General features: G+C 34.2%; 1 protein-coding gene across 1 annotated transcript; it reads right to left on the bottom strand.

Moving 5' to 3' along the window:
* Nucleotides 1–395: 395 nt before the first annotated feature.
* On the bottom strand, nucleotides 396–7,796 carry LOC115957008. The gene is made up of 15 exons (XM_031075257.1): nucleotides 7,619–7,796; nucleotides 6,676–6,752; nucleotides 6,372–6,573; nucleotides 5,815–5,889; nucleotides 5,485–5,586; nucleotides 5,019–5,283; nucleotides 4,664–4,685; nucleotides 4,327–4,440; nucleotides 3,645–3,759; nucleotides 3,357–3,547; nucleotides 3,159–3,275; nucleotides 2,539–2,619; nucleotides 2,111–2,349; nucleotides 1,576–1,615; nucleotides 396–1,213 (listed from the first exon to the last, which is right to left on the bottom strand). Exons 2-15 carry the CDS (start codon nucleotides 6,721–6,723, stop codon nucleotides 632–634), a joined length of 2,193 nt encoding a protein of 730 aa, XP_030931117.1. The 5' UTR covers nucleotides 6,724–6,752; nucleotides 7,619–7,796; the 3' UTR covers nucleotides 396–631.
* Between the last annotated feature and the right edge of the window lie 4,048 nt (nucleotides 7,797–11,844).

Below are 11,844 nucleotides of genomic sequence, written 5' to 3'. Positions count from 1 at the left end.
AAAAATCTCAAAGACAACTTATAAAATTTAATGCACATATTTTATAATTTTGTTGTAACATCAATGAAAGCATGAAGATGAAATAATAAAACGATGACAAGTGCATTGGTTGAAAAGAAATAAAGGTTTTATTCTTTTTCAGTTACCAACTGCCTATAATCAATTACCAGTTGGAGAAGCACTAATACTAAGAAATCAGAATTAAAGAACATCCACTTTTTCTTTTCAAGATAATTGCATAATAAATTCAATAGGGGAAAAGGGAATACTCTTTAAGTAATTTTTCATGATAATTACATAATAAATCCCATACTAGAATGTATCCTATGGGGGAAAAAAAGGAAGAAAAATACAAAAGGCCTGAGAACCTCACTACCGGTAGAGAATTTTTTAAAACTCCGAAAAAAAATTTATTGCCCTTTTATGCATAGGGTAGATTACCAGAAACAAGATCCAATGTACTTAAACATTCAAATAGCAGCTCCGAAGTTCCATTACACTTATTGTATGACAAAGTTTTAACATTGTAATGTGTACAACATACTCAAAATAAGAGGGGAAGAAAGGTAATACTGCAGATTGTTCACCCCATAAGAACAAAGCGTGCTACATTGTAGCTTGCACCACCCTATTAGGGAGGCAATACAACTCGCTGGCACAATATGAGATCTGAGATGGTCTTTCCATGCCGGTCAATCCTTCGAGAGCAGTTGACACCACCATCGAGAATGTTTCGTACCACAACATTCAAAGATTGTATTCCCTTAACTTCATATATTTCCACCTTGACATGGTCATCGACACATTTGTCCTTATCATTGGAATCTGAATTAGGAAATGAGGAGGTATTTAGAAGAGTTGAGACTACTTCCTTTACCCATTGGGATGTTATGATCAACTTCAACCGCTCAATATCTGGAGCAAAATGTGGGACAATGGAAAAGTTCAAGTCATTTCCTTTGTCACCAGCTCTACTATGTGCTACATCATAGAGTGGAATCTTCTGGCCAGATGGAGCAGGAGAGTGGTTGATTTTGGGAGACGGTAAATCCATGAAAAGGTTACTAGTATCAGCATGTGTCTTTGGTGGCAATACAGATTCATGCAAAACATGTGTTTTTGTTAGACTTTCGACGGCAGCTCCTTGGCCACAGGATTCTATTATTAGAGACTCTTTCACTCCAGTTTGCCATAGAACATGTTCACGATCAACCTGAATAACTAAACATTTTATCAAGAATTTCTTCACTTGTACTGCATAATGTCAAAGTGAAATATAAGGTTTTGATCAATTACTGAATATACTTGACAAGCCAACCTGCTTAGCAAAGATTATCACAGGTTTTAGTTCAATTAAAATTGACAGTCAACATTAGACTGCAAATGAAAAGTATTCAAAGAAATAAGAGGAAGAGTAAAACTATTAGATTATAGCTTGATAACAACAAAGTTTCATGTTCCTTAATTGACCTCTTGGACCAATTTTTCTCCAGGTACTAATCCTAGGAGCACTGTGATTTCCTTTCATTTTTTTTACTGGGGGGAGGGGGTGGGGAAGAGAGAGAGAGAGAGTACCAATTGTTTTTGAAGAACAATCTCTTTCTTGTGTCCCGTGCTGCATTCAATAAACAAACAGAATAATCATGTATAGCAGTGAATCTATCATCATTACAGGTAGCAAGGTCTCACAGTAAATTTCTCAATATATATAGGTCAAGTTCAAATTTCTTAATACTTTGTGATGCTATATCCCTCCATAACTTTTCACTAAAAGAGTATTTTCGACAAATCAACAGTTGGATTTCATTATCTCCATATCCTTTCTATGCTTGTAAAATATCAATATGATCTAAGCTCTATAACTATCTCATCATAAAATGTTTAAATTTTATTTTTTTTAATGTTCAAAATATACATAAAACATGAGTTTGTGGATCAGATAGCAAATAGCATGAAACTTGGCATGCATATTAAGAACAACGAGAATATGTAATCCAACGGTGGGATTTTCAAATCATTCATCCAATAAAGAATTATGGACTGGTGTAATATTACAAAGAGTTACACTAAGTGTAACATCCATGGATGCACAAGCTGATAAGAAACTGACCTGATGCCACCACCACCAGCCGGTCCATTTGTATATAAAGCTGAAAACTCTCTAGCAAATTGGACTGCATGTTCCTTAAACTCAAATAATCCATCCATGCGTAACCTAATATCTTCAATGGTTTTCAACAATGAAGCATTATCATCAATGCTGGTTGCCTTGAGGCTATCATGCCCAATTATGTAAGAAAGTATACGGCAGTCAACACCAGGAAATACTTCTTCCATCCATGATCTAACCTAATAAAATATCAAAGAAATATTACTTCTCAGAAAAGGTATAAGCAAAACTAATTTGATGTTCCAAGTAGTCTCCTTCAAACAGCAGAATCAATATAGATTCATTCTGAGAAGTCAAATTTAATTTAGTTCACACTTAAATTATGTCAAAATACCATTAAAAGATATAAAGCTAGCAAGCTTATCTACCAGAAATTCAGCTGCTTGAGCACGTTTAACACATTCATATCCTCCATAGGATATCTCTCCCCATCCTTTCCATCCACAGTCCTGAAAATTAGAAATATTAAAAAATTAGAAAAAGAAAAAAAAAAAAATATATATATATATATATATATATATATATGACTTAAGAACAAGGGGAATGCTTATCAAAAAAAAAACAAAGGGAATGTGCTGGGGCATCACTCAAACACATGATATAATTTAAGTGAGAAGACTGAACATAAGCATCAGATCAGCCAACTTGAACTTGCAAGCTAGAAACGTGATAATCATGAAAATAGGTCCCTTTCTTTTTATAAGTAAAAATTTTATTAGAAAAATAAAAGGGAAAGACAAAAAAAATGGATGTGCACTAGCCCTTTTCAAAGGGTGCAACTCAAAAGAAAAGAAAGTCAATAAAATCAACAAAAGACATGGAGGGGATACCGCCTAGAGCATGCATCCAATCAAACAATGCCCTCAAAATATGCTATTTAATTACAAAGGCAGAATGTTCTACTCCATCAAAGACCATAAAAAAATTGGTCCTTAAATTATCATTAACTCCTATATAACCAACTCAGAATAATACACACTAGAGATACCTTTGGAACCAACCGCAGGAGTTTATCAGGCACTGATGCAGCAGATGGTTTTGCCCCAATGCATAGAACCTTAGAGCTTGACAATGGGTGGAATGAAACATCCCGAATATCAATGATCTGTGTTCAAGGACAATTTTTTAATTGTTTCACATTTATATCCACAATCATAAAAACTGATTCCACACACACCCAACTTACCACATCAGGGGTGACATAAGCACCTGGATCACCAACCTCATAAAGAAGTTGTTCAGCACAAGTACTGACATTTAATACCCCACCACTACCTTCTGCCTTTGCCACACATACATTTCCATCAAAACAAATTTCAGCATAAGGAAGTGACAAATCTAGGAGCTGAGGGAAAGATATGTCTCGATACTTGTCTCCTGCAATAGCAAAAATGAAAAACATTACACACATATAAAACTCATACTAGAATACCACTTTCGCCTGATTACACCTCAAGCTAAAAGAGAAAGTCACCTGGATGCATAAAGTACCCCCCTGTGAGTTGACAACCACACTCAAGAAGGTGGCCAGCCAGAGACCCCTGTGCTAGATGCTGTAGGTCATTCCAATTCCAACCTAGTTCATAGACCTAATCATGTACCAATGTGATTTTAAATTAACTATCCAAAAGGAAATTAAAGAACAGCAATGTTGACAAGATGAGAGGACTCAATTATTCCATACTGCAGTGGAAAACTTAAAAAAGTAAATAGCTACTCAAATAATTGACTACATGGTACAAAGTACAACAATATTTCATCATTTGTAAACCCAAGTCTTTATCAAGTTGCAAAATTCTTCTAGGCAGTAAGAAATTATTTGTACTTGATCTTTGTATTCAAACTATGTTAACCTAACAAATATTCATCTTCAATAATTGGTTATATATCAGAACATTAACTTCAACTTATAATCTGGACCAAGAGAGAAGGGGCAGAAAACTACAATCATTGAACACACTGATGACTGGTATATTTCAGCAGCATAGTTGATAGATGTGATCATTTGTAGTATTTAAAACTGAAACAATATTGCATGCATGAAGCGACATTACAAATTTGATAAAAATCAGTTTCAGAAAATTCGGTAAACATGTTACTAATTTATTCAAAAAGAGGGTATAGAAGAGCGGATATGAAGAAATTAGGTTTTATACCATTGGTGCTAAGAATAAGGAAGCATCTGCAACCCGGGAAGTTATTATCACGTTTGGCTGGTACTTCTCCAAACATTCAACAATAGGAGCAGCTCCCAGATTTGTACTAGCACCCTTAATACATTAAGACAAAAAGATAGGATTCAGATTTACAAAGTAGTAATAAAAAAGAGGGGAATTTCAATAGTGATTAAATAATTCATTAAAAGAAAAGGTTTATTTATGCAAGCATCACATGCTAATGAAAAGGTGCCTCGGATTATGTAGCCAGTGTAGTCAAAGGGAAAAAAAAATGAACTTAAGGCACATCCTCGTGAGTTGACAAAAAAGTGCTCACCTGAGTGAACCAAGGTACTGAACTCTAAATATAAATATTATAAATTGTATGTATCAAATGCTTGTTAGGCATGGTTTGAATTTTTCAAACTTTACAGTAATCTCATATATACAATTAAAAAAAAAAAAAGGGAGAGAACCAACTATTAAAGCTAAAAGATTATGATTGAAATCTAAAAAAATATATATATTTCTAAATTGACGCAGAAAGAAAGAGAGGTGAGAAAGAAGAATGCAAGAGAAAGACACACCCACTAACTTGAATTGAAGTATATAACTATCCTTTTTTGCCAAATTACAAAACTGCCTCTCTTTTTCTTTTTTCTTTTTTCCTTTTTGCTGAATTTCATTGAGACTCTTGCCTCAAATGCCTTACAGTCTGTTTAAGGTGCTCAGGTGGTTGCCTAGAAGGCAAGAGTCTAGGCGAGTGCCTAGATGGCCTTTGACTACACTGTATGTGGCTAACATGTAACAACAGAAGTTTGAAAAATAAAAAAATAAAAAGGAGTATACAAGTTTTTTTTTTTTTTATTTGAACATCAAATACTAATGAAGAGAACATGCAAGACAAGAATCTTACGCCTCCCATTAAATATGATTTCTCGAGTGAGGATGGTGATCCTGGATACATAATGAAAATAATTGGGTTGTAAGTTGAAAGTCATTGCATCAAAACATAAAGGGAAAGAAACATCTGCATGGTATTCAATTAAATTTCCTAATTGACCTTGATAGATATAAAGGTTGCACAATAGTGGTTTTTCAGTAATGTGACAATCTTTATATAATTCATTTAGCATTCTCTTATGCAACTAAGAGTACCTGATTCTGTGACAAAAGTCTCATGAGCCACGGCAATAGAGACACTAAGCCCCAGGCTGCTAGCTATTTCCCTAACCTTTTCTTGGGCACCACAAGGATCCACTTTCCAGAAAGGGAACGAGAAAGGTTCAAAAGGCAAAGAATAAGACATAAGCCATCTATTAAAAGCATAAAGAAGTACCAAGCAAAGTGCATTATAATTTTTTTTTTTATAGGAAGTTACACATGCACCCAATGGGTCTTGAACCCACAACCTCACCCTCCACCTTTCTCTTACAAAAGGAGGAGATGTGCCATTTGAATTAATATTGGCTAATATTAGTTTCTTACTTGCACCCATGTTCGTAATTAAGCAAGTTCGTCTCTCCATAGCCAAAGGTAAAAGCAAACGCATCCAATGCGAAACTGCAAAACCATCAAAAAGTATCAGAGAATAACCCCAGGGAAAAAAGTATAAGAACTATATATCACAAAACTGACTAGATACAATTAGCATAACAAAATTAAGACATGCATGGACAACTTACAGAGTTATGTCATAGCTTTTTTATGATATAACCCTCTCATTTTGCAATTAAGAGTGAACACACATAGAGTTTTACGAAACCCTGGTCTCTGGATATGTAAATTGCCTATTTACAAACAACTGAACACTTACTTTCTAAAGGAGTCCACAAATCTAGCAAAAAGGTTAGAGTTCCTCTCAATAGTTATGCTAGGCAGTGCACATCCCAACTTTTGCAACATTAGAGGGGACATAAACCAGACCATTAATTAAATGTCACCAAGCTTTAAAAAAAAAATTGTTGATTGAAGGTGGACTATATATGAACTTTATTGAAAAGGATATTAGAATTTAGAACTGTGTATGAATAGTAGACACATACTCCAAGAATCATAACCATCGCCACCAGACACCATAAACTGATACCGTTCAGCAAGAGTACGCTCCGCTAGGCATTCCAGTACTAGATAGTTTAGCTCTTTAACTCTCTGAAGCAACTTAAGAGCAGCCATTGGCCTGTCACCTCCAAACCCAGCTCCACAGCCAATATAAACCTTCTCCCTTAGCTTTTGAGGATTAACTCTCTGCAGTTAACGTTCAACATACTCATCTCTTCCACTGCTTCTCCATGCCAAATGAACAACAACCAAAATGAAAGAAATTTAAGGGAAAGAAATGCAAACTACCAGCTTGATCACACAATTATGAATTTCATCTCTGTCCTGGCTTTCCATTGTCACCTTAAGCTCCCTACAAACTGGTCCTGCTAGCAAATTAGTGATCAAATATCAATCCTGTGTAGCCATCGAAAGCCAACTTTATTGAGATTATAGACACTTGAAAGCTTGTTCTTTTAACATGTCCTTCGCATTTTCTAATTTAAAAGAAGACACTTCACAATTCACATCATGTCATATATTTCATCATTTCATTGTTGATACTCTTTAAACAATTATCAAATATGTATTTCAAGTAGTAGAAGCACAAGATTAGTAGAAGTTTTGCCATTTCAAAAAACAACTCTTTCAAAACTGCAAACAAAGCCTTACCTGCCATTTACTTCAAAGATATACCACCTTATAAGATATAAAGAAAAAATGTGCACAGATCCGCATTACCAGAGAATCAGTATCACCTTGAATAACTCATGTACATAATTTTTTTTTTTTTTTTTAAAGTCCATAATTTTGGAAATATTCAGTGAATTATCCCCTGAGTATCTAAGCTCATATGGCTATAACCACCAAAACATTGGAGGGTTTTCAATACCACTTCCAGGAAGCACTAAACTTTTTCGTTCATTATTTTTTAAGAAGTAACTCTAAAATTTTATGTTAAACCCATCACAGTCCAGCTTACTCACAATCATTCAGCCTTTCAAATGATATTTTCTGGCCATCAAAATATGACCAAAAATTTTGCTCAATCTATCCATCTCACAGAAAACCCATTAACTATTTTTCAACTACCAGTCAATAAACCTCATTAATTCCACCAAATTAGTAATCAAATGGTTCAATTTTACTTAGTATTAGCAAAGCTCATCTTTTGGTTTGTAGTATACAATAAAAGATGTCTTTCTTTGGTCAGATACAATACTAAAAACGCTTGAGAGAAACATAGACTCACCGCTAAAGCTTTGTTGAAGGTGATGAAATAGGGAAACTGCTGCTGAAATGTAATGAGCCGGTGTACAACTGTGAAGAAATAAAGCCAAATTTTGGAGCTCATCACTTTTTGGGGCCGAAGTCCAAAAAAAAATTAGTTTTAAATTATTTTTGTAAATGAATTAAATATTTGGGAGAGGAAAAAAAAATACATCGTATTGCGTTTGTATTTTATTATGTTTGTTTCATCATATGTTTTTTATTATGCCAATTTAAATCCTAAACTTATATTCATGTGACAATCCAAACCCTTCATTTATCTCCACCACATTTAATATTTTCCAACGAAAGCTAAAAGAAGTGTAAAATTAGTAAATTTATTTTATCAAATCAGCTTAAAATGCAAATTATACCGCCCCTCTAATTGGTGGCAGTATCCACTAATTTGAAACTTTGCTTGAAAGTCATATTTTGATACGTATCATAGTTGGTAAACTTGAAAGGGAAAGATAAATCACTTTAGACTCTGTTGATTTACTACATGATGATTTCTAATAAAAAGCTTTTTTATTTTTTCCCAATTTTCAAGAAGGGTCCGTTTTGTGATTGTTTACTTTACCTATATATAAATAAATAAAAATACAGGAATTAGCTTATCGACCCCTGAATAGTAGTATAAGAATCGATACTAAACATACCCAATTTTTGTTAACTTTTTTTTTTTTTTTGGCATGGAATATGTTGGGGTACTTTTCTTTGCACCTAATGCTATTTAAATAACGCCTATTTATTTTCCTTTTAAATGTATTATTGGACATGCTTAAATATCTTTTCCAACTATCACTATGTTAGCCCCCACAACCTTTCTCCTTTCTACCACAAAATTGGGATATGCTATAAAACCCAATACTTTCTCGTAAAAGCCCAAATTATTCAGTGAGTGAGACAAAATCTAATATTTTCTAGAGACCAAGAATACTTATGCTTGACAATGTTTGAAAAGCCCACAATTCAAATCCATGGCAAAACAACTTTATCAATGGAATTCAAGTCCATAATCAAAACCTATGGTTTAAACCCATAGTAGTTTATTTATCCAAAAAACCAATTCTCATTGGCAATATTTAAAGCCAAATTTTCATTGGCAACATCAAAACCCAATTTTTATTGGCAACATCAAAGCCTAGTTCCCACTGGCAATATCAAAAGCCCAATCTTCATTGGCAATATCAAAAGCCCAAGTCCCGATTGAAGATATCCAAAACCCGGCCCAAAGGAACCAGCCCAGGTAAGCAAGCCCGATCCAAAAGGCACCAATAAGAGATAAAAGAGTGAGAGTGGACAACCAGCCCTTGTTCATCCCTAACCAAAAAGGCAACTAGAGACCCCTACAAGAGAACTAGGCCTTTGAGGATGAACTAGGGGCTATCACATCAGTTTTCTGCCACCCACTACCTGACATGAATAGTGCCCAAGGGCTGTTATAGTTGCTAAAGCCTAAAAGATGATGGAACTCCATCACTTTCCTCAATACTGCAACTCCAGTGGAAGGGGAGCTAAAACCAAATTATTCAAGCTCTAGCAAATTGATGCTATAAATGTTAAAAACGTTCAAGACATGATTCACATCCCAAGCCCATGAATCCTAGAGGGGAAAAATTGGGAACATATGGTTTGGAAGGCATAAAGGGACCTCCAAAGGAACCCCCTAAAGTAGGCTTAGAACTTAACATCTAGCTTGGGGTATTGAATCTTACTTCTTGGGGGTCTAAAACTCAGTTGCAACTTTAGGATTTGCTCTTAATACACACCTCAATCACATTAATTTAGCTCAGCCCCATAAATCTTGGCATTTAATGCAAAGCACTCCAAAATCCCATCATTACCCAAAGAAGCAAAGCAGCTCATAAAGTAAACCTTCTACTTATGACCAAAAATCCTAGGAAGATTAACCTTGGTTCCCCACCTCTGATTAACCCTACGTTTTTAATTGGACTCATATTAATTAATGCTTTCCTAAAACTCCATTATAAAAACATAAGCATCTCAGCCCACAGGGACAACTACTCCCTCTGAAACCCTTGGTCTATTTGCCATTTTTGCTAGTGGATTGGCTTTCTTTAAGCTCATTGCTCATCCCCTTTAGCCTACACTCATCTAATCTCAGAACATTCTTCCTTCTCCTTCACACAATCACAGCTTATAAATGTCTCCCACTACCCACAAACAGCCCACTACTCACAGAAAGCCTTAACCTCAGAGTTAATCTCGTCCTGCTCACTCAAAACAACCTATATTGTCTTATTCATGCCTTATGAAAACACACTTACCAAAATCTTAGTTTAGCACTTGTTGCATTGAGGTGAAATCCTTCTCTCCTTTCACACCATGCCAATTAATCATTTCCCTCTTCCCATGGAACCTTTAATTTTTACTTTTTATTTTATGGTTGAAGGATATAATGTATATGTAACAATCAAACTTTTCCCTCATATTGATGTAATGATGGCTGAAAGTATAATGAACTCCCTTAACCGAGACATGCTAGGACCCTTAGGAGTTAACACATTCCTAAACTTATTTAATTATTGACCATTAGACTGTTTAAATCTGTTTTTTTGGACTAAGTGTAATTTTACCCTTACTGCATGAGATTTTATTTCACTTGAACTATCAGACTAGGACCACTAATGTACTAATTAAGTATTGTAACATATTTTTCATTGGGCTTTTGTTGTTGTTTTGTCAAGCATAGCCTTTGTTTCTTGCTTGGATAGGCTTTGTCATCACGCCGAAAGCCTTTGGGTATCATTTCAAGTGCCCATAGTCGAGTTTCAGCTTGGCTTCCCAACATCTTAGATAGAGGCAGTGGCAGAGCCACTTGATGACCAAGGGGGGCCTAGGCCCCCCCAAAATTTTTGAAAAAAATAATTTTTTTTTGAAAATATCTTAAATAATTTGATAGTTTTCAAATAATCTTATCATTTTGGCCATTTATACCTAATAATATACCTACATATTTAAGAGAGTCTAAAAATAAATATAATTTTCATTTAAATAAAATACAATCTATAAATATATGTGTCAACAAATTACAATAATTAAACATTCATTATCTTTAAAATGAACGTATAGGTATTTTAACAATTATTTCAACAAATAAAATGGAAAAAATTGAGTTATGAAGTATTGAAACGACCATTTTACATTTCATACACACAAAAAAAAAAAAAAAAAAAAAAATTATATGGCCCTCTCAAAGATAAATTCCTGGCTTCGCCACTGGATAGAGGCATCAATTTCCCCCTCGACAGAATATCTACGAAATTATGTTGTTTCATCACTTATATCCATAGATGGTAAAACATATATATAAGTAGAAAATTCATAAGAAACTCACAAATTTATTGAGAGAGGAGAATAGGGTGAATTCATTGGAAATAAAAGAAAATTTAAATAGTATTATCTTCATTTGCTCATTTGTGAGTTTTCCATTCATCTCTTAGGTGTTCTCAGTATTGGGTTTTGTGTTTTTAACCCAAAAAAAAGGCAATTTAGTAAATAGAAGCCATCATGCCAACCAATATATGGTTCCTCTCTTTTTCTCACTTTTCTTCTTCTTCCAACCATACTCAAATCCATTGGGTGGTGTCAAACCTTGGAATTCGAGACTCATAAATCCATTGTGTTGCCCCACAATGGCTACCAAATGACACCATATTCCTTGTTTATGAGTTTTCCATTCATCTCTTAGGTGTTCTCAGTATTGGGTTTTGTGTTTTTAACCCAAAAAAAAGGCAATTTAGTAAATAGAAGCCATCATGCCAACCAATATATGGTTCTTTTCTTTTTCTCACTTTTCTTCTTCTTCCAATCATACTCAAATCCATTGGGCGGTGTCAAACATTGGAATTCGAGACTCACAAATCCATTGTGTTGCCTCGCAATGGCTATCAAATGACACCATATTGCCCCATGTCAAATGATGTGATGTGATACGTATGATATTATATTTTCAGTTAGTACATTATTTACTGTACAAATTTTTTTTTGCATTTTCATATAATATTATATTTCTCTTTATTTTAGAGATAAAAATAAAAAATCTTTAACATATTATTTTAGTGTGTGTTTGGTTCAAAATTAAAAAGACAACTTATTTTACTATTTAGTTTATTTTTGCTACTATTCATGAGGTCCACTGTACTTTTTGGTACTATTCATGAGTTTCATTGTACTATTTTAGTT

This window comes from Quercus lobata, chromosome 8 (genome assembly GCF_001633185.2).
Source record: "Quercus lobata isolate SW786 chromosome 8, ValleyOak3.0 Primary Assembly, whole genome shotgun sequence".
NCBI lineage: Eukaryota > Viridiplantae > Streptophyta > Magnoliopsida > Fagales > Fagaceae > Quercus > Quercus lobata.
This window is presented reverse-complemented; position numbering and strand designations above follow the sequence as displayed.

Coding starts and splice junctions, on each gene's coding strand:
- LOC115957008 (XM_031075257.1), bottom strand. CDS start 6,723: ATGGAAAGCCAGGACAGAGATGAAATTCATAATTGTGTGATCAAGCTG. Junction 5,284..5,484: donor GACTTTTGTCACAGAATCAG/GTACTCTTAGTT, acceptor TTATGTATCCAG/GATCACCATCCTCACTCGAG. Junction 1,214..1,575: donor TTGTTCTTCAAAAACAATTG/GTACTCTCTCTC, acceptor TTAGTTATTCAG/GTTGATCGTGAACATGTTCT.